Source organism: Diceros bicornis, chromosome 16, assembly GCF_020826845.1.
Source record: "Diceros bicornis minor isolate mBicDic1 chromosome 16, mDicBic1.mat.cur, whole genome shotgun sequence".
NCBI lineage: Eukaryota > Metazoa > Chordata > Mammalia > Perissodactyla > Rhinocerotidae > Diceros > Diceros bicornis.
Window position 1 is genome coordinate 41,680,827 of NC_080755.1, and position 22,894 is coordinate 41,703,720.

At 40.6% G+C, this 22,894-nt stretch overlaps 1 protein-coding gene across 2 annotated transcripts in view; it reads right to left on the bottom strand.

Moving 5' to 3' along the window:
* The window catches only part of DYM (dymeclin), a 375,345-nt gene that overhangs the window by 40,328 nt on the left and 312,123 nt on the right, over positions 1-22,894 (bottom strand). For both annotated transcript variants that reach the window (XM_058557075.1, XM_058557076.1), the window contains one exon: positions 17,638-17,751. In XM_058557075.1, the coding sequence (XP_058413058.1) occupies positions 17,638-17,751 (114 nt within the window). The remainder of the gene's footprint in view (positions 1-17,637; positions 17,752-22,894) is intronic.

Genomic DNA, 22,894 nt, shown 5'->3' on the forward strand with positions numbered 1-22,894 from the left:
CTTACATTACCTGGGAGAATGATAATAAGTCATTACACAGTATGCTAGGTGATAAATGCTGTGGAAAAAGAAAAAATACAGTAGAATTAGGGGGATTGCGAGGGCTGAAATTTAAACAGGGAGGTCAGGGAAGGCCTCATTGAGATATAGGCTTCATTTGCTCATGTGAGCAAAGACCTGAAGGAGGTGCAAAGGGAGGCATGCAGATATCTAGTGGAGGGCAACTGAGGCAAGAAGGAGAAGCCAGTGCAAAGGCCCTGAGGGTGGAGAGTGCTGGTGTGGCTGGGGGAATTATCTATTGCTGTGCTTCTTTTTTATTTTTTATTTTTTTTGTGAGGAAGATCAGCCCTGAGCTAACTTCTATTGCCAAACCTCCTCTGTTTTTTTCCCTTTTTCTCCCCAAAGCCCCAGTAGATAGTTGTATGTCATAGTTGCACATCCTGCTAGTTGCTGTATGTGGGATGCCACCTCAGCATGGCCGGACAAGCGGTGCGTCAGTGCACGCCCGGGATCCGAACCTGCGCCACCAGTAGCGGAGCACATGCACTTAACCACTAAGCCACGGGGCCGGCCCCCCTTGCTGTGCTTCTTAAACTTGAGCCCACACCAGAAATCACCTGGGCGATTTGTTATAGCAGAGCTGCTGGGTCCTAGTCCCAGAGCTTCTAATTCAGGTCTGGGGTGGGGCCTGGGAATGTGCATTTCTAACAAGTTCCTACAGGATGCTGATGCTGCTGGTCCAGGGACCACACTTTGAGAACCAACGACCTACTGCATAATTTTAAAAACTGAGAGTCATTAAATAATAGTGGACCATTAAATCAATTTAATAGGTCTCACTGGCAATTAAAAATAAAGAAAAGAAACAGAATAGGAAATATCAGAGCCCATCACATTTACTAGAAGTAAATGAAGCTTTTACGTTTTACGAAACTTTTGTTTCAGTTGTATATAAATGTGTGTAAAATGTACTTTTCACTGAGGGTAGTGGTCAAAAAAGTTTGAAAGCCACTACTAGTCTAATGACTTTAGTGTGTCGTCAAACAACAAAGGCCACATTAATTTGGTGGTGGGAATTACAGGAGTCCTCTAGTTTTAGTTGACACTAAGCTGAACTTGCCTTGGGTCTTCTCTTCTACTCACTCATAAATTTCCTCTGCCTGGATTTCTCTTCTTTCATCTCAGCCTGTGGAAATCTTACCATCACTTCAAGACAGAGAAGATCAAGTCCAGGTTTCTCCTTAAAACCTCCCCAATGATGTCTCCTTTCCTTCCTCCTCCAGAACTTGACTTCTATACCACTCAATCGACATGTAGCATAAATTGCCCTGCTTTATTAGTGATCTCTGCAAGTGTGTGCTTCTTCTCTCCTGAAACGGGATACATTTTTTGAGGGCAGGGTTCATGTCTTATACACTTGCATTTCCTCAATGACACCCTAGTAATGTCATGTTCAAAGTGGACTGGCTGTAGATGGAATAAACAATCAAACGACATTTTAAAGTTAAAAACTATTAGTTGTATATTATATGTAATATGTATGATGATGATGGAAATTAGGTAAAGGAACAGGTGAATGAATAAGTGAGATGCAAATCTGGGGACAGAGGTACATAGGTTGTAGCAACAGGGCATAATAAAGGGAAACCAGTTGGCTGCGAGAGCTTAGCGGTAAGAGAGGGTACAGTTCCAATCCTCCCACTCTCCACCCTAGAGCCTGGGCTGAGGGGTCCTTGGTATAGCATGCCATGGAGAAAATCTTCACTTTTCACTGGGTAGGAGTAATTTATTTTTTATTTTTTATATTTTTATAATTTTATTTATTTATTTATTTTTCCCCCAAAGCCCCAGTAGATAGTTGTATGTCATAGTTGCACATCCTTCTAGTTGCTGCACGTGGGATGCGGCCTCAGCATGGCCGGAGAAGCAGCGCGTCTGTGCGCGCCCGGGATCGGAACCCGGGCCGCCTGCATCGGAGCGCACGCACCTAACCGCTAAGCCACGGGGCCGGCCCTGGAGTAATTTATTTTGATGCTTTGCTCTAAAGCTGTGCAATGGATAAGGAGAGTTGAAGGATCAAAGGAGAAACCAATATTTTGGCTGAGAAGAGAGACATAAGGAATCAAGAGGTGGAGTGGAGAATTTATGCAGTGAACATGTATTGAACGAGTCTGGTCCCAGGCCTCAAGCTAGGTGCTGCAGGATGCTTTTTGCTATAATGGAGGGACATACAGGTACCATAGGAACATGGAGAAAGAGTCACCCAAGTCTGCGTGGGTGAATCACGGGGGGCTTCATAGAAAGGGGAAGGCTTGTGTTTTGACTTGAAGCATGAGCAGGTCATGTGACAGATAGGACATGAAGCTGCGAGAAGCTGGAAGGAAAGGAGGAAGAAGGCAGGAGCAGCATGTAGGAGGGCAGACGTGCAAGAATATTGTCCATTGGAGATCTGCCAGCAGTCTGGAGCACAGGATCCGTAGGGAAAAAAAGAACCAAAGATAAGTCAAGAGCTGGGCGATGCAGCGCCTTGCGTGTTGCTCAGAGCAGGGGGCACAGTGAAGATACCCTGGCTACAGGGCCAAGGATGCCTTGGGAGGAAGAAGAACATGGAAGTGAGGACACCAATTGGGAGGCTATGGTAATAGACTGTGTGAGATGTGGAGAAGCAAAATGGGATAGTGGCAAGGTGGAGGGAAGGCAGAGATTTGGGAAATAATCAGAATTCACAGAATTTGGGGTCTAACAGTACTTTTGAGTTGGAGGGAAGACGCTGCCTAGTTGTATTTCCATGGGTATAAATCCACAAGGAGAGCAGACATATAAGGACACAGAAGAGTGTGACTGTGGACATGCGGAGTGTTGGTTTCTGTGGGGCCATCCAACAGCAGGTGGGCACACCAGTGTGGCACTCAGCAATGTGCTCTGGAGACAGAGAACTGACAGAGAAATGAAAGACACTGGGGTGGGGGCAGGGAGAGCCTCCCAATAGGAGAAAGGGGGAAGCTTTTAAGCAAGTTGATATTAAGAAGCTATGGGAGCCCGGCCCCGTGGCTTAGCGGTTAAGTGTGCGCGCTCTGCTACTGGCGGCCCAGGTTCGGATCCCGGGCGCGCACCGACGCACCGCTTGTCTGGCCATGCTGAGGCAGTGTCCCACATACAGCACCTAGAAGGATGTGCAACTATGACATACAACTATCTACTGGGGCTTTGGGGAGAAAAAGGGAAAAAAAAAAAGGACGAGGATTGGCAATAGATGTTAGCTTAGGGCCAGTCTTCCTCAGCAAAAAGAGGAGGATTGGCATGGATGTTCATTCAGGGCTGATCTTCCTCACAAAAAAATATATAAATAAATAAAAAATATTAAGAAGCTGTGAAAAAATTCTTGAAATTTCAGTTAACCTTCTACATTTCTCTTTACGCAACTAACAACAGGGAAAGTATTTTAAAAAGTGGATATAAAGGGGCTGGCCCAAGTGCTATAGTGGTTAAATTTGCTCACTGCACTTTGGCGGCCCAGAGTTCGTGGGTTCAGATCCTGGGCGCAGACCTACACGCCGCTCATCAAGCCATGCTGTAGCGGCGTCCCACATACAAAATAGAGAAAGACTGGCATAGATGTTAGCTCAGGGACAATCTTCCTCAAGCAAAAAGAGGAAGACTGGCAACAGATATTAGCTCAGGGCTAATCTTCCTCACCAAAAAAAAAAAAAAAAGTGGATATAAAATAAAGGCTTTAAAACTCATTTAGTGTGAAACTGGTTATCCACTTTTAATTCCTACAATTTATCCAGTGTCTTAAGTGCATAAAATGTAAAGTTCAGTTAATGTCAGTAACTTATTCCACTAAAGAGACATTATCTTCTGGTTAATTCCCCCTAAAAAGCATGACTTAATTTTCAAACACTATTAGATATGGTAAAATTCTTTTTTTTAATTGACATCTTAATAGTTTATAACATTGTGAAATTTTGGTTGTATATTTTTGTCTGTCAATCACCATATACATGTCTCCCTTCACCCCTTGTGCCCACACCCTACCCCCATTGCCCCTGGTAACCACAATACAGTTTTCTCTGTCCATGAGTTAGTTTATATTCCACATATGAGTGAGATCATATGGTGTTTGTCTTTCTGGCTCATTTCACTTAACATAATACCCTCCAGGTCCATCCATGTTGTTGCAAATGGGATGATTTTGTCTTTTTTTATGGCTGAGTAGTATTCCATTGTGTGTATATATATATATATACACATATATATGTATATATATCACATCTTCTTTATCCAATCATCAGTCGAGGGACCCTTGGGTTGCTTCCATATCTTGGCTATAGTGAATAATGCTGCAATGAACATAGTGGTGAGTAAGCCTCTTTGGATTGTTGATTTCAGGTTCGTTGGATAGGTTCCCAGTAGTGGGACAGCTGGATCATAAGATATTTCTATTTTTAATTTTTTGAGGACTCTCCATACCATTTTCCATAGAGGCTACACCAGTTTGCATTCCCACCAGCTGTGTATGAGGGTTCCTGTTTTTCCACATCCTCTCCAACATTTGTTGTTTTTTGTCTTGGTGATTATAGCCATTCTAACGGGTGTGAGGTGATATCTTAGTGTTGTTTTGATTTGCATTTCTCTGATGATTTAGTGATGTTCAACATATTTTCATGTGCCTATTGGCCATCCGTATATCTTCCTTGGAGAAGTGTCTGTTCATTTCCTCTGCCCATTTTTTGATTGGGTTGTTTGTTTTTTTGTTGTTCAGTTGTGTGAGTTCTTTATATATTATAGAGAATAACCCCATGTCAGATATATGTTTTGCAAATATTTTCTCCCAGCTGGTGGGTTGTCTACTCATTTTGATCCTGGTTTCATTTGTCTTGTAGAAGCTCTTTAATCTGATAGAGTCCCACTTGCTTATTTTTTCTTTACTTTCCCTAGTCTGAGTAGGCATGGCATCCAAAAAGATTCCTTTATGACCAATGTCAAATAGTGTGTTGCCTATATTTTCTTCTATGAGTTTTATAGTTTCAGGTCTCACCTTCAGGTCTTTGATCCATGTTGAGTTAATTTTTGTGAATGGCGATAGCAGATGGTCCATTTTCATTCTTTTGCATGTGGCTGTTCAGTTTTCCCAACACCATTTATTGACAAGACTTCCCTTTCTCCATTGTATGTTCTTAGCTCCTTTGTCAAAAATTAGCTGTCCGTAAATGTGTGGTTTTATTTCTGGGCTTTCAAATCTGTTCCATTGATCTGTGTGTCTGTTTTTGTATCAGTACCATGCTGTTTTGATTACTATTGCTTTGTAGCATGTTTTGAAGTCAGGGATTGTGATGCCTCCAGCTTTGTTCTTTTTTCTTAGGATTGCTTTAGCTATTCGGGGTCTTTTGTTGCCCCACATGAATTTTAGTATTCTTTTTTCTATTTCTGTGAAGAATGTCATTGGGATTCTGATTGGGATTGCATTGAATCTGCAGATTGCTTTAGGTAATACAGACATTTTAACTATGTTTATTCTTCTAGTCCATGTGCATGGGATGTCTTTCCATTTCTTTATGTCATCATTGATTTCTTTCAATAATGTCTTGTAGTTTTCATTGTATAGGTCTTTCACCTCCTTGGTAAGATTTAGTCCTAGATATTTTATTCTTTTTGATGCAATTGGAAATGGTATTATCTTTTTGAGCTCTCTTTCTGTTAGTTTCTTATTAGCATACAGAAATGCAACTGATTTTTGTAGATTGATTTTGTATCCTGCAACTTTGCCGTAGTTGTTGATTATTTCTAATAGTTTTCCAATGGATTCTTTAGGGTTTTCTATATATAAAATCATGTCGTCTGCAAATAGTGAGAGTTTCACTTCTTCGTTGCCTATTTGGATTCCTTTTATTCCTTTTTCTTGCCTAATTGCTCTGGCCAAAACCTCCAGTACTATGTCAAATAAGAGTGGTGAGAGTGGGCAGCCTTGTCTTGTTCCTGTTCTCAGAGGAGTGGCTTTCAGACTTTCCCTGTTGAGTATGATGCTGGCTGTGGGTTTGTCATAAATAGCCTTTATTATGTTGAGGTACTTTCCTTCTATACCCATTTTGTTGAGAGTTTTTATCATAAATGGATGTTGGATCTTGTCAAATGCCTTCTCTGCATCTACTGAGATGACCATGTGGTTTTTATTCTTCGTTTTGTTGATGTGGTGTATCACGTTGATTGATTTACAGACGTTGAACCATCCCTGCATCCCTGCTATAAATCCCACTTGATCATGGTGTATGATCTTTTTAATGTATTGCTGTATTCGGTTTGCCAATATTTTGTTGAGGATTTTTGCATCTATGTGCATCAGCGACATTGGCCCATAATTTTCCTTCTTTGTCTGGCTTTGGTATCAGGGTGACGTTGGCCTCGTAGAATGAGTTAGGAAGTGTTCCATCTTCCTCTATTTTTTGGAATAGTTTGAGAAGGATGGGTATTAAATCTTCTTTGAATGTTTGGTAAAATTCAGATATGGTAAAATTCTTAATCCTCAAATTACAGATAATTCACTAAACCGAAGAAAAGAGGGAATCTGGAAACTTTACATAATCAAATAGGAGGTGGCATGGTAGTGGTGTGAGAACCTGCACAGACCTGGATGAATTCTGACCCATCATCATGACAGTCAAATTGCTCGCTAGTAAGTGAAACGGGAACCAGGAACATGCCCTCTTGTGCACGCAGACAGTGAGAACCCTGAGCTGTAGCTTCTAACTCCGCTCTGGAGGACACACTAACTTTATTTATTTCCTTCCAAACCCCAAAGGAGAAATAAGCAACTTAGGATTTCAGAGCCTGTTCTTTATGTCTCTGTTTATGCAGGAGGGTCCAAAAAAACTAATTACCTGGTATTGCCTTTCCCAGACTTCATGAAATACCAGTAAGAAGAGGATGTTTAGAATGACATTAATACTATTTACTCTGAACAGCCAAGTTGTTTAACTCTACAGACAGATTTATCCAGAGAGTATATATTCCCACACAGGATATTACACAAATATTTTAGAAGGCAATGTCAAATAACATTTGATTGAAAAATATTTGGTTGAAAGTCAATTACTATGCCAGGGGCTTCCAGATCTTAATGTTTACTTGCCCAAAATTGGAAGAATAATTCTTCTACAAATTTGTCTTCAGTTCTATAATGCAAAGGCAACTTCAAAAACTTTTGGTTCATCTTCTTCAGTTGACATTAGCTGGCTAATTACTCATGAGTAAGGGGCATTGTGCTCCTCTTAACAATCCAAAAGGTAGTTGAAAAGAACTTTGAATTTTCTTAATGTTTACTTTATATTTTAAGAAAGAACAGATCAATAAGTACACACCATCCCACACTTTTTATAAAGAGTTCACTAAAACGGCATTTCCAATGAAATAACCTCTTTTACATCAATCTCGCATACAAAGCTATTATTACATACCCAGCAATTATTTTATCAGTATGTATTAGTGAACCACTCAAAAGACTATAACGTGCTGTCATGTACTATAATACAAATATTAGTCAACACACAGCTTGAATTTTCAATCAACTTCTGATACGGCAGTATTCTGTGAATTAAACTCTGGAGGTTTTAAGTGATTCGTTTTATTATAAACACTCAATCCAAAAAGATGATTAAAATAATTGAGATAAGGCTTGACTATAAACAGCCTTTTTTTCTAGTAACATCTGTGGTAATAATGTGCTATCATTTAAACCAACTGAGGATGACTCATCATCTGCGAATAAATATAATTTAGTTTCTTTTCTAGTACTGGGGATGGCTTTCTTTCCTCCTTTTTTTTTTTAAACTGAATCATCCATCCTCCTCATCTGTTCCTCTTGCAACCATAGAGTGAGATAGTAAGCTGGAGTCAGGAGTACAGTTTTTTGCTATGTTTCAGAACAAAATTAGCTGGCCCACTTAAGGGATTTATCCATGACCTTGGCCTCAATAGGATCTTGCTCTAAATAAGAGTTAACTGGCCTGGGACCTCCCACGGATCAATTAATTTCTCTATTTAGCCATAATTCTGAAAAACAAAGAGTTATATTTTCATTTGTATGTTACTGTCTCAAATACAAAGGACTCTTTCTTTCTGAACATAGTATAGCACCTGAACAACATACTAACATTCAAACAATAGCCTGTACACTGCAATTCATTTTGCTCAGTATTTGCTATGGTCCATTGAGGGGCTCTTGGGCCAGAAGCATTCACTAAAGGAATTAGAAAGAAAAGCCTGGGATTGGAATAAGTAGAAAAAAATGGACTAAAGACACAATTAGTGAGAGATGAGGCAAAAGAAGGGAGCTAAGGTTTACCATAGGGGAGGGATAGATAGAAAAGAAGGGAAGTACCTGGGTATGACAGCAGAGTGAAGCAGCACTAGCTGTCCATGAAAAAGAAAGGAGAGGGGGAAGGGATGGATGAGTGGAAAGGTACATAAGGTTCTAAGAAGAAGGCAGCCTAGTGCCCAGGTCTTGCTTCCTAAATACCATTTGTAAAAAAAACAAAGGAACCAGGGATCATGGGACAAGTAGTTGATTCTAGGGGCGGGGCAGGAAAAGTACAAGATGAGTCTGGAGTATCTTGTGGCACCAGAAAGCAAAGAAGTACTCAAAACAAGAGGTGGGCATGTCAAAGGACACATGGGCCAACCTGGAGGAGCCCCAGTGGCCAAAGCTAGAACAATCTGAGCAACGAAATACATAAATGATAGTACTGAATTATAATCTATAGAATAAAATATAAAATTATCATTAGGGAAACACTACAGTAACAATTGTGTAGGTAAGATCCACTGATGGATGATAAAATCAGTAGACAAAAGTTTGAAGAGAAACAGGGTATCAGCAAAGTCGTGAAGTCTCACTCCCAAGGTAGTAATCAATTACAAAGGGAAAAATAGTGACCCTTCACTATTTCACTGGAGAAATCCGGCAGACACCATGTTAACCAAATGATCAAGGATAACACCACCAGTAATGAGACATGTTGACATCATGTACATCCTGATAACGATGAACTGAGAAGGATACAACATCACTTCTGTGGTATTTTTGCCAAATATGCATAATTTCAATATAATCACAAGAACACATCAGAAAAACCCAAAATGAGATATTCTACAAAAATCTACCAGCACTCATCCACAGTGTCAAGGTGACAAAAGACAAGGAAAGACTGAGGAATAGTCACAGATTGGAGGAGACTAAGGAGACACAAGAACTAAATACAATGTGGGGTCCTGGATAGCATTCAGGAACAGAAAAAAGAACATTGGGGGGAAAAATTGGCAAAATTCAAATAACGCCCACAATTTAGTTAACTTATTGAACTAATGTTAATTATCTGTTTTTGATAATTGTACTATAGTTATACATGTTGTTAACATTAGGGGAATCTGGATGAAGGGTTTACATGAACCGTCTACTATTTTTGCAAATTTTCTGTAAGTCTAAAATTATTTTAAAGTAAAATGTAAAAAAAAGAAAATAGCAAGGTAGCATTGATCAAATATCTTCTCTTCTGTCCACCCTGTCTAAAACTGATCCCTTCCCAACATTGTCTATCCTCCTTCTTTCCTATATTTTTCTTCTTCTTTACTGCTATCTAAAATAGCAAATATTTTACTTATTTATCTTATTGTCTCTCTCCCCCACAAAAAAATAAGCCCAATGAGGGCAGAGATTTTTCTCTATTTTGTCTACTGCTGTATCCACAGAGTCTAGAATAGGGCCTGACAGATACAGGGAGAGACCGTTAAATGAAATAAAACTGTAAAAAAAAAGGATGGTAGAATAAAAATTAGAAAAGCAGATCTGGAGACAAAATTTTACTCACAAATTCCTGAATTCTAACAAGTCCCCACTTCCTCTCTAGAGTATATAAAGTGAGCATTTCATTCATCTTCTCATCACATTTACCGAGCAACTATTATGTATAAGACATTGAACTAGGCATCAAGGGGATGCAGATGAGTAAGACATGATCTCTCTTCTCAAGGAAGTTACAGTTGAGTGGGAGAGAGAAAACATTTAAACAACTACATACAAGGTAGAAGAGGACAGGAGTTTCACAAAATATAAAATGCTATGTGTATTTAGAGGAGGGAGACATACATAGGCTGAGGAGTAGAAGGAAAGGCTTCATGCAAGTCGTTCAATTTATCAAAGCCTTTAATGAAGGCTTTATTGTTGTTAGGGCACATGAGTTGATTCCGACTCCTAGTGACCCTACGAACTGGGGAGCTAAACCCCGCCCAGTCTTTTTGTGCCATCCTCTCACCTTCCAGCACTATATCAGACAACGCTCCACTGCTAATCATAGGCTTTTCACGGCCAATTTTTTTCAGAAGTGGGTAGCCAGGTCCTTCTCTCTAGTGTGTCTTAGTCTGGAAGCTCTGCTGAAACCTGTCCACTATGGGGGACGCTGCCGGTATTTGAAATACTGGTGGCATAGCTTCCAGCATCACAGCAATACGCAGCCACCACAGTATGACAACTGACAGACGGGTGGTGTGGTTCCCTGACCAGGAAATGAACCCAGGCCGTGGTGGTGAGAGCACCGCATCTTAAACACTAGACCACCAGGGCTGGCTAATGAATGCTTAGAATCTGGATAAGCAAAAAGCAAATAATTGGGGGACTGGTATACTGGAAAAGAGAATTGTGTAAGCAAATCCAAAAATATAGGAAGAGAGAAGTGACAGGCACAGAGATAGTTCTGGTTGGCTGGTGCACTGGGTAGACAATAGCAAGTATGGAGAGAAAAGACTGGAAGGGCAGATTGGGGTTATACTGGGGATGGTCTAGAATTCCAGTCTATGGCCTCCAGACTTTATCGGTAGCAACAGGGCATTGACCTCTAAATATTTCTGAATAGGTGGAGGATGTTACCAGAGCTCCGCTCTACAAAAATTCTTCACAGAATTTTAGAAGATAGAATTCTAGACTCTTATTAATTATAAGAAATCTTTGGGATCATCCAATATAACTTTTTATAATAGAAATTCTTTCAATCTTTTTTCCTACATTATGGATGAGTCCCCCTGCCATCTGGTGCTCTTCTTCCCTTTAACATGCAGAATTTATTGCGAATACGTCACTATTTCATGAAGCCACATATGGACTGCTAAACAACTTTTGCCGTCAGAAAACATTTCCTTAGGTTGAATTAATACCTGTCTTGGTTCTATTTCTACTCATTGCTCTATGGTATAAAATGAAATGTTTAATTCCTTTTTTACAGTACAATCCTTGAAGTAGTTGAACACAGGTTTTATATTTTCCTGAAGTTCTCTCTTCTCCAGGTTATATATCTTCTGCTTCTCACCTTATGTGATTGACTGGTTCTTTACTGTAACTTCACCTGCTTCTGCACACAGCTTAGTTTACTAATGTGATGCTCAGATGGAACCTAACGTCCCTAGTGTGGTCTTACCAGCACAAAACAGAATAGGGTACAGGACAGCGGTAAACAAAACAGACCCTGGAGAAAGACTGCCTTGGTGTGAAACCCAGCTTTGCACTTGGGCAGTTATTGAACCTCTCTGTGCCTTAGCTGCCTCATCTAGAAAATCAGGCCAATCAGAATAGCACCAATTCTTACAAAGTGCTTAGAAAACTGTCTTGCAGCATTATTATGATTATGATTATTACGGAGCTTGAGTTCTCAAATTTTACTGACAGGTTATACCTGTCAGCGTCTTGAGAAATTTATCTGAGCCTTAAGGTTAAAAGTGCTGGCAGTTCTTTTACCATTCATTTACTTATCTTAGACTTCACTTTTTTTTTTTCCCCTTTTTCTCCCCAAAGCCCCAGTAGATAGTTGTATGTCATAGTTGCACATCCTTCTAGTTGCTGTATGTGGGACCCGTCTCAGCATGGCCGGAGAAGCGGTGCGTCAGTGTGCGCCCGGGATCCGAACCCGCGCCGCCAGTAGCGGAGCGCGCGCACTTAACCGCTAAGCACAGGGACGGCCCCATAGACTTCACTTTTATTTAAAGGATATACTCTTTTCCAGTTTGAGATTATTCTCATTGAAGGAGATAAAATAAACAAACTAGTATTTGAAAATGGGCGAATGCACTGATCAATCAATCATCATGTAATCCTGTCTACTGTTCCCACACTGAAAGCCCACAACTTCTTATTTTCTTTGCTTTCTCCTCTCAGAGGATCAAAGTTCCTTTCTAATTTGAGTATTTTGATAACATTTGTATAAGTTCATGCCACTCCTTTCCATTTGGCCTCTACACATAACACTCCTTCTATCTTTTGTGCATACCCTTTTAAAAATCCATGCTTATCAAGGAGTGTCTCATGCTGCTTCATCAGTTTCTTTTGATCCTATGCCACACTGCTTGTTGGCAACTCTAGCACTCTTCTCCCCTTTCATGCCATCCCCTGCATCGCAGGGGCCGAAAGCCTGGAAACTACATTTCCTAGAATATCTCCAGCAGGGCTTTGGGTTAGACTGCGGCAATGAGAGGAACTTGCATGTATTTTGGAAGTTACAAGAGAAACAGAGGTCACTGTCGCTCTAGTAACAATGATGGGCAGGCCGGTGGGCTTCAGCAGAAGTAAAAGTTTTGCCAGTGGCTTCTACAAATCTTCCTGCAGACCTCCCTACATGGATGCTACAGGCAGGCTAGATCATTGGTGATAACATTTCTGCCACTTCTGATTTCCTGAAAGCCAGCAGTAATTTTCCCTGAACTCAGCTTCCCTAGTCCTTTCAACAATTTTTTAATTCCCTACATCAAATTTCTTTCTGTTTGAAATCAGGGGTTTTATTTCCCTGACAGGTTTGGCAGGGAAAACAGAAGCTACTCTCTATAACTCATAATAATATAACTCATATAATATAAGGATTTCATATGGAAAATAGAGGATTATGCAACTGTTGGAAAGGGTAAGGTAGGCAAAGATCAGGGAAGCTGCAACAGAACAGTCTTCAGCACTGGAGTGGATGGTTCTCACTAGCTCACTGCAAGTCGCTGCAAACCTCAGTACCCCTGGGGAGCCATCAACAACCTTTGCCATCTACAGCCCTGAGCCAGGCGAAGGGCAGGAGCTGCCTCTGGAGAATAATGGTTTCTTCTTCTCTTCAACCTTCTAAATCTCATGCAAATAAATACCTTTCTTTGGCAGACTCTAACTCAGAATTACACAGAGAGGAGGATTCTGGGAAAAGCATTCTGGCTTTTTCTCTGTGATGTAGAGGAGACAGGAGAAGGGGTGATGGTGATGCAGAGCTGACAACAGATACTCCAGGACAAATGTAGTTCTCATATTTGTTTGCACAAGACAATCAGTGATTGGATAGTCAAATCTTTTTTAGTTTTCCATCCCTCCGGAACCATATTTTTTCTTGTTACGAGCCACATCCAACTTTCAGCAATTTATGTTTCTTCTAGCATACAGATCTGACTATGCCCTCTGCTACCAGGAACTGAAAGGTGACCTCTTTGTCATAAATGAACTCTTTCTCATAAAATATACTCCAAGATTAATTACTTTCCCTTACTGTTTCTCACATCTTCTGAGAGCGAAAACTGTTATCAAAAATTTATGCAGTTTTCCTGCTTTGTGGAGAACAACAATTTTGTATACACATAGACAGAATTATACTCTTAGGAATGGGAAGGTTCTTAAAAGTCAAATAGTTAGATTTCCCAACCAACAGTTGAGTCTTTACAATTGGAATGGCAAATAATCACACGAGCTCCTTACTTTCTGCCCTTGTTGCCAACGGCAGGCATTGTTAATGGATCTCAGCACTCCTCCTGCTGAACCTGAACTCTGCCTTAGAATCCCTCTCCCTTCACTGCTCTAACCAGCTAGTACCAATAGATAAGAGCTGCATCCAACATGCAACCTATTTGCATCCTTGCCAAGCAGCCATCAGCCTATTACTCTAAAATCTCTATCCAGTGAGAGTGAATGCATCACTTCCCAAAAGTTGTCTATTCCATCTCTAAATAATTCCATCTATTAGAAAGTTCTTCCTTATATGGGACTGAAATGCAGGTCCCTGTATGTAGCTTCTATCCATTGTTCCTATTCTTGAGATCACAAGGAACCAGTCCAAATCTGCTTTCATAAACAATATTTCTAGTACTTGAAAACAAGTCTCTTCTGCTCGAATCCTGTCTTCTTAAGGCTAATAACAACAGTGTGAGTTCCTCTAACCACTCCCTGCGTTCTTTCACAATTTTGGTGATTCTCTGAAAGTTTTCCAGAGTTGTCTTAAGGTATGGCATCCAAAAGTTTCGTCTGAATTGTCTAGTATAGCCTCTATACACTAGTAGTGTATAGTGTACTGACCCCCACACATTCTTGAGCCACACCACATTTAGCAAAGCAGAGCCAGGCTTCTAACCATGACCGACTTGGCAAACCAACATCTGAAAGTTGTCCATGAGACTACACAGACCAAGTCTAAATCCACTTCCATAAACAACTCTTCCAATACTTGCAGACCAGTTCTCTAACCGGTCCGTCAGAACCTATGTTCTAGCCACTGTCCCCTGGAGCTTTTGTAACCAGTGCAGACTGGAGCTGTCTCCTAAGAGGCCTAAGGGCTCTCCTGTGCCCACCAGACAACTTCTCGGACTAATTCTATTGGCACTTCCACCTTGCCACCATGGTCCAAGTCAAGCAATAATCTTCCAACTGATCTTTCTGCTTTCATTGTCTCCCTATAGTTTAGTGTCAACACAGCCGCCAGACTGATCCTGTTAAAATATAAGCCACATCATGCCACTCCTCTTCTCAAAAATTTGTACTGGTTCTCCATTTCACTGCACCCCCTCACCCCCGATCATCTTCCCCTTGTTCAACGCAGCTCCAGCCACTTAGGTCTCTCTGCTATTTCTTCAACACGCCTGGCATCCTCCCGGCTTAGGGCCTTCTCAGCGGCTGTTCCTACTGCTTGGGACTCTCCTCTGAATCAGCATGCTTAACTCTCTCACCTCCTTTTTATCTTTGCTAAATGTTGCCCAGACCATTCTTTGTAATTCTACAACTTTCTCCCACTACACTCTCCCCAAAAGTCTCAAAACCCCTTAACCTGCTCTATCTTTTATTTTCCAGAGCACTTACCACGTTTCTAGTTCACTAGATCACTCTGTTATTTATTATGCTGATTGTTCATTGTCCGTCTCCTCCTGCTAAACTGTGAGCCCTGTAAGGGCAGAGATCTTTGCTTACTGAGGCACCCAAGCACTTAAAGCAATGGCTGTCACAGAGCAGGTGCCTGATAAAGACTTCTTCAGTGTCGATGGAATCTTGTGGCAAGCTTAAACCTAACACATCCTATGTCCTCCTCATCACTGGCCATTGCCTGAAACATAAGCCCCTCCAATCAGCCATGTTCTCCTGTAATTTGTCCCCATATTGCTTTGTGCTTTCTCTCCCCTAATCCAATCTCCTGTTCTTCCCTCCCTCCCATTCCCACAGTGCCTTTTCGAACCTCTATTTCATGGTTATTAAGTATCCCTCCATTCTCAGTCCCTGCACTGAACCTTACCTCCTTACTTCTCCTTTAACTGAAATCCGGCTCTCCCCTCAGGACGGATGCCCCTGGAGCCTTTGGAAGGAGATGCTACTTATTCTTTCACATTCCACAGCCTTCACGGTCAGGAGTGGGGTTGGTGTCCTCTTTGCTTTCACTGTATTATTCCTCTACCTTTAAGCAAAAAGCTCTGCTCACATAAGGCTGACATCAGCTTCTTCTCGTTCTTGTAGCTGCCACCTACTGATTTCTAGGCCACTTTGCCATTTACTGCAGCATTTGACTCAGAGTCTTTCTCTCCATCCCATGGCTTACCATCCTGGGTGACTAGGATGCCCATGTGAATGACCTGTCCTTGGCTTCCAGTCCATTAACTGACTAATCATACTGACTTTCATTCACATCCACATCGCCTCAGTCCCCTACTCACGGCCAAATCCAGACCATGATATCACCAAGATCTGCACCACTTCTGACATCTTCAGTCTAACTATACTGTTCTCTAAACACAATCTCCATTCCTTCCATTATGCTGGTTCTCTGATCTCTCCTTTCCCTGACTCCTATGCGCGATCCTTTTCTTACAGTCTCCTGATAGTTCCCCTTCTTTCTTGACGCAGCCTAGACACCAAGATCCATCACTGCCTATGAGCAGCCACTCTTATCTTCATGGATTTTTGTTCTGGTTCATACGGCATAGTTCAAGTAAATTTGAAATAGTGCAAAAAAAATCCCAAAACATTTACTTTATGTAAGAATGGAAAATATGAATTCTCTAAATTTAAAGAATTGTTAGGAATAGGGTAAAGTCATATCTAGCGGGTCCAGAGGAGTAATCAGCTTTTATGCTATTGCCACATGGTGGTGCCATTTTAGCTGATAAGCAGAAACACCTGCCACCTTGCTCAGCACTGCGTGAACCTCACTGCTGTTTACGTCCTGTGGAGCTTCTGTAAGTGGTTATGATGACTAATGTGCTGTTGTTTTACAAACTCTGTTATGATAACTGAAAATATTTTCACATCCTACAACTATCTCTCTCAAGCGTTCATGAAGCAGTGGTTGTAGTGATAGTGCTGGAAAACACGGGCCCCAAAACAGTAACTTTGGAACAGAAGTTAGTTGTGATAAAACACTATGAAGAAGGCCAAACATGACGCTTGTGTTGTTAATTTAGGAATGAGCACTCCAAAAAAAATTAAAGATAATGTAGGAAAAATTAAAAATAAGTATTAAAGTAAAAATAAGCCTCAAGGCTGTACATTCATGCATCCCTGCAAAATATGCCCTCTATATTTTTTCCTATGGGAAAATTAGTCTTGAGGTATGAGTTTTACACCGAGATCACTTCAGGAACACATCTACCACACAAATGTAAATGCCTTCTGAATACAGTATTTCCCCCACCTCTTCCGTGAAGGCTTCTTTTTCCATAGCTACACCCAAGCATGCAGTAAATGGTGTGGTGAGTGTGAACACGGATTTGCTTTGGAGCCAGAGTGCACGGGTATGAATCTCTCAGTTGTGTAATTTTCTAGCTGTATGGCTTTGGTAAGTTACTTAACCTCTCTGTGCATCAGTTTCTTCATCTGAAAAATTAGGATGATAACACTACCTCCCTTCAAGGGTTGTTGTGAGGATCAAATGAGTTAATATACGTGAGACACTTAGAACCCCACATGGCATTGAGTAAACACTATGTAAGTGTGAGCCATCACTGTAGTCATCACCACCACCACTACCTTCCCATCAACCCTTGATGATACTCACAAGACTGAATTTATTTCACTGGGTTAAAAAAATAAGGTACTCTTTTATTCATAGGATATGAATTACTCATAGTACATGCAGTGGTTACTCAAAGGACATGCAGTGGTGTGAAGATATTAGTCCTTCTTTGGCTATTTTCTTGTGGAAAACTCTTGGAACCCTTCTTCATCACAGTTCTGTGTATCTGTACAGCATATAGTAGGCAATATTTAAAGAGCTCTTTCTAGCACAAGAACTGGGTAAGTGGTACCATTCTGAATAGACCCTGCTCAGACACATATTCACGTCAAGTGATACCGCAGTATGTATATTCTTTCGCCAGTCTTACCTTCAGCCTGTCTTTGGGCAGGGCAACAACCCCTTGCTTGATGATTTCCAGGACCCGTTCCACTGACAGCTCAGCTCCAGCTTGTAGCAACCTTGAGCTAAAGAAGGTGATCACCTGGAATGTAAAGTGTTGTTTTTTAAACAAGCGGATATATGAGATGTATTTTCAGTAGATGCCTTTCTCACATGGTAGCCAAACTACCATAATTCTATTTCTTGGAGTGACCTGGGTTTTAATTCACTAGCCCTCCTAATTGCAGTCCTCTCCACACAGGGTTTGATGGCTGAATCACAGCCAATCCCTGAATATTCAGGGCTGATTATCCGTTCTGTGAATTAAGTAGGCTTCTGTTCTGCTCTTTCTTGCGCTGTTTCACCTTGCATTTTTATTTCCTTTAGAAAGCAGGACCCATCAGAAGGTGAGAAAAGAAAGCTAAACCTTAAAACCTGTCAATATTGAGGCTTAATAGTAACTTTCAAAAAAAAGCCTAATAAGAAAGGAATTTGAAGATAATGGTTAAAATGATATTTTGGGCATTATTTATTAATTTAATTTATCCACAACACTCTTACCCTGATCACGAGGGATAATCAACAGCAAGCTATAATTACTTTTACTTCATGTCACAGCACAGCCTAACTATGTAGCAAGATGCTAACATAGCAGCATTCTGGAAATAATACTGTCCCTTAATATTTGTCACAAAAATCTAAAATGTCATCATTTTTTAGGAAATCATTTTAAAATCACAATGTTAATAAATCAGGAAGACTGTGGATACCTTTTTATTCAAGAGAATAACACTTAAGTGTCTATAGTCAGACATGCAAAAATATAAAAGCTTATTTGTTTTTTTAAAAAGTTGAATATTTCCACTTACATGTTTTTTATTTTATATTAAGTTACTAACATTTATAAACATTCTTATAAATTTTCGTCCAAGGTTACTCTCCTAAATATTACTATTTATTATAATTAATAATATTATAAATATTACTATTGTTCAAGAGTGCAATAACTTTTCTCCTAACCATTCTAGTGGAATGTGTACCGTATGACATAAATGCCACTGAAATGCATTTATTCTAGAAAGTAAAGAGACCCAGGTGGAACCAGGACCCTAACAAGCTTATGCCTTGAGAGACTGTGGCAATGAGTGAAGACAAAGGCAGCCGATGGCTGTTGAGTCCAGATAATTTATCTCAGGCAGTCTGCTGGTACCAGCTCCTTTGCAAGTTGCTTACTCTGTCTACGAAAGGTTGGTTTTCAGCATATGCTGATGGGTCATGTTTTTTCCAAGCCAGATTTTAAGCTCTTTTTGGGAATTCTGGGATAAAATTTTGTTCACAGAGTTCAGACACAGCACGTACTCAAATTGATGTTTTTTTTTTTTTTTTAAGATTTTATTTATTTATTTTTCCCCCTAAAGCCACAGTAGATAGTTGTATGCCATAGCTGCACATCCTCCTAGTTGCTGTATGTGGGACGCGGCCTCAGCATGGCCGGAGAAGTGGTGCATGGGTGCACGCCCGGGATCCGAACCCGGGCCGCCAGCAGCAGAGGGCACGCACTTAACCGCTAAGCCACGGGGCCGGCCCTCAAATTGATGTTTTTAAATTGACTTTTATAATATAGTGATTAAGTCTTTGAAGAGAGACACAACATAAATAGAAAACACATTGTAATAGTTATATAAAAATCTTATTTTAAAATATGCAACAACAAAGATGTAAAATAAATGCCTTCCTTTTGTATAAATATCTTTACAGGTTTTAAACACTGTTTTTCTGAGGAAAAACTTGGTTAACCATATGAAATAGCATTTTTTTTTTTTTTTTTTTTGGTGAGGAAGATCAGCCCTGAGCTAACATCCATGCTAACCCTCCTCTTTTTGCTGAGGAAGACCAGCTCTGAGCTAACATCTATTGCCAATCCTCCTCCTTTTATTTTTTCCCCCAAAGCCTCAGTAGATAGCTGTATGTCATAGTTGCACATCCTTCTAGTTGCTGTATGTGGGACGCGGCCTCACCATGGCCGGAGAAGCGGTGCGTCGATGTGCGCCCGGATCCGAAGCCCAGTAGCGGTTAGGGCCGCCAGTAGCGGAGCGCGCACACTTAACCGCTAAGCCACAGGGCTGGCCCTGAAATGCCATTTTTGTATATTAAAAAAATGGTTGAATATTGGCAATTTCATATGGTTCAGCCTAATATCTATGCATTAAATTTTCTTCTTTGACCAAAAAATATTTATAGAGTAGGAACATATCTGTTAAAAACACATTCTAAGAAACGAAAAATGTCTATGGAAAAGCAAATAGATTTTATGGATGCTTGAGGCCTATAGAATGGTTTTCCCCTTTCTAATATTTACCAAATGCAGCCATTTTCACCATTGGATGATTTTTGGCTTATACTTGTAGATAATGTAGACAAGGACTGGCTCTCAAAGGTGGCTGATCCTCAAAATTGGCTAGGAAGCTCTGTGAAAATACTGATCCCAGGGCCTGGCCAGAGACCTTCCTCAGCAGTCTCTCCAGGGGATTTGGACCATCAGCCAGAATCTAGACCAGAGGTCCCTAAATTTTTTTGACTATATATGCTTATGAGTAAAAAAATGAGAATGTACTTCTGATATATGTTCTATTTATTTATAAATTATGCAATATACTATAGCATTAATGGTTTACATATTATAAAATGTACATAAAGAAATTTAAAAGAATAAGATAGAGACAAAATAAACTAGATTTTAAAAATTACTTAACTATAGATACAAAACAGTTTTTGATACTCATTAAAATATTATCAATTAAAAATAATCTGGAGGGCTGGGGCCGGCCCAGCGGCTTAGCGGTTAAGTTCATGTGTTCTGCTTTGGGGGTCCGGAGTTCTCAGGTTCGGATCCCGGGTGCGGATCTACGCACTGCTTGTCAAGCCACGCTGTGGGGGGTGTCCCATATAAAGTAGAGGAAGATGGGCATGGATGTTAGCCCAGGGCCAGTCTTCCTCAGCAAAAAAGAGAGAGATTGGCAACAGATGTTAGCTCAGGGCTAATTTTCCTCAAAAAAACATGGAGGAGCTGGCCCAGGGTTCGCAGTTTCAGGTCCTGGGTGCAGACTTACACCACTCGTCAGCCATGCCGTGGCGGCGTCCCACATACAAAATAGGGAAGACTGGCACAGATGTTAGTTTAGGGACAATCTTCCTCAAGCAAAAAGAGGAAGACTGGCAACAGGTGTTAGCTCAGGGCCAATGTTCCTCACCAAAAAAAAAAAATCTGGATAAGTAGCTATCATATGTCTTGCTAATCACAAAGGCTTCACATTACCATCAGCAAACACAATACTGCTGATAGTAAGATGCACTGTGTTTATTATAGTGGATGTAAATCCATAATGCAAAGAGTCTTGTTTTTTTTTTTTTTGTGAGGAGATCAGCCCTGTGCTAACATCTGCCAATCCTCTTCTTTTTTTGCTGAGGAAGACTGGCCCTGGGCTAACATCCGTGCCCATCTTCCTCCACTTCATATGGGATGCCGCCACAGCATGGCTTGCCAAGCAGGGCATCAGTGCACGCCCAGGATCCGAACTGGCGAACACTGGGCCGCCGCAGCGGAGCGCGCGCACTTAACTGCTTGAGCCACTGGGCTGGCCCCCAAAGAGTCTTCTTGATAATTTTTATGGATTCATTTCTTGTGAGATTAGACTGGTTTCTTGTAATGTAGCACTTGTTCTAGAAGGAAGGGGATGTCAGCTCTGCCATTTTCCTTTTGTCATGTATACTTATCATATTGTCTTCAATTTGTGGTTCCTTTGCAGGAATCATAGCAATCCTCCATTTTATGAAGGTTTACTTAGTTAAATCTAGATATCATAACCATGAATAATATGCATTACAATAAGCCTTAAGTGAATGAAAAAGTGAGGGTACCCACACCAAGCCCTCCAGGTTGAGGAACTCCTCCTATCTCCTCCCCAAGGATACCTGGACTATGGCAGCTGACACAGAGGTTGTCCATGCCAATACTAAGAATCAGTAAAACTAAACCTCTATCTCTGTAGGTGAATAAATAACACCTCTAATATTTTCTTCCCATGTTTCTATGGACTGTTGGTGCAATCTCTGGAGTATGTGCTACCTCCGGGGTATGTATATCCATCCACTTTGGAGATTGCTGATCAAGAAAACAAAAATGCATATAGTCAAAGCTAAGCGGAATACATAGTATTCAAATACAGACATTACAAACCAACGTAAGAGAGAGTACTTACATGACACATCATCAAAGAACAAAGTAATGCAATGACAGTCTAGTTTTGTTCACTCTGTGGCCTAAATGGACTTGCCTCTAAGCCACAAGGAACTCCCATTTCCACCAGCAGAGCTGCAGAGTAGGCATGTGACTCAGTTGCTAAGTTAAGTTCCTTTTTCAAACTGGCTCTCATTTGTATGTTTTAAAGCTGACAGTCTGATGTTTTTGCATTCAAACTCACATTACTTTAGAAAATGAGAAAGCTACCACTTCCAGAAGGGTATGTTCCAGATGTTCAAAACTGAAGGGAATGAACATCTACTGCATGTTTATTATGGGCCATGTGCTCTACACATATTATTAATTCATTCTATGAGGCTGATAAAATCTCTGTCCTACACATGACTCAACAGGATCAGAGAGAGAAGCTTGAGCAGGGTTAGCCAGGTTAGGTGTCAGGAGGGGGACTGCAACGCCGATGTTTCTTCTTACTTTATCATGTTGTCTCCAGCAATTCTCTAACAAAAGGCTTAGTTTTTCTTAATAGAAAATATATGAGGAGAAAGGTGTAAGTTGTTTAGCCCGAAATTTCGGTTGGAGTCAGGCTGCAACACTAGCAAAGAATGAGAAACAATTCATTCAAAGATATAAACTTGTATTTCCTACTACCAGGTTAGAATTTTGCACACAATAGTAAATTTAGTGATGATGACTATAAGAGATGTGGCTTTTATCAACTTCCATAGCAACCATTAAAACTGTTAAAATAGATCAATTTTTTTCCCTCTGAAAACGTCTGCACAAGACATAGCCAATAATAAAAAAAATTTAAAGTGAAACCTCTGGCTAAAAAGGGAATGAATGATATGTTAGTGTAATTCAAAGGCAAGACACAGATCAAACATGTATACAGTCATGCACCACATAATGACATTTCAGTCAACAACAGACCGCATATGTGATGGTGGTGCCATAAGACTAGTACCATATAGCCTGGGTGTGTAGT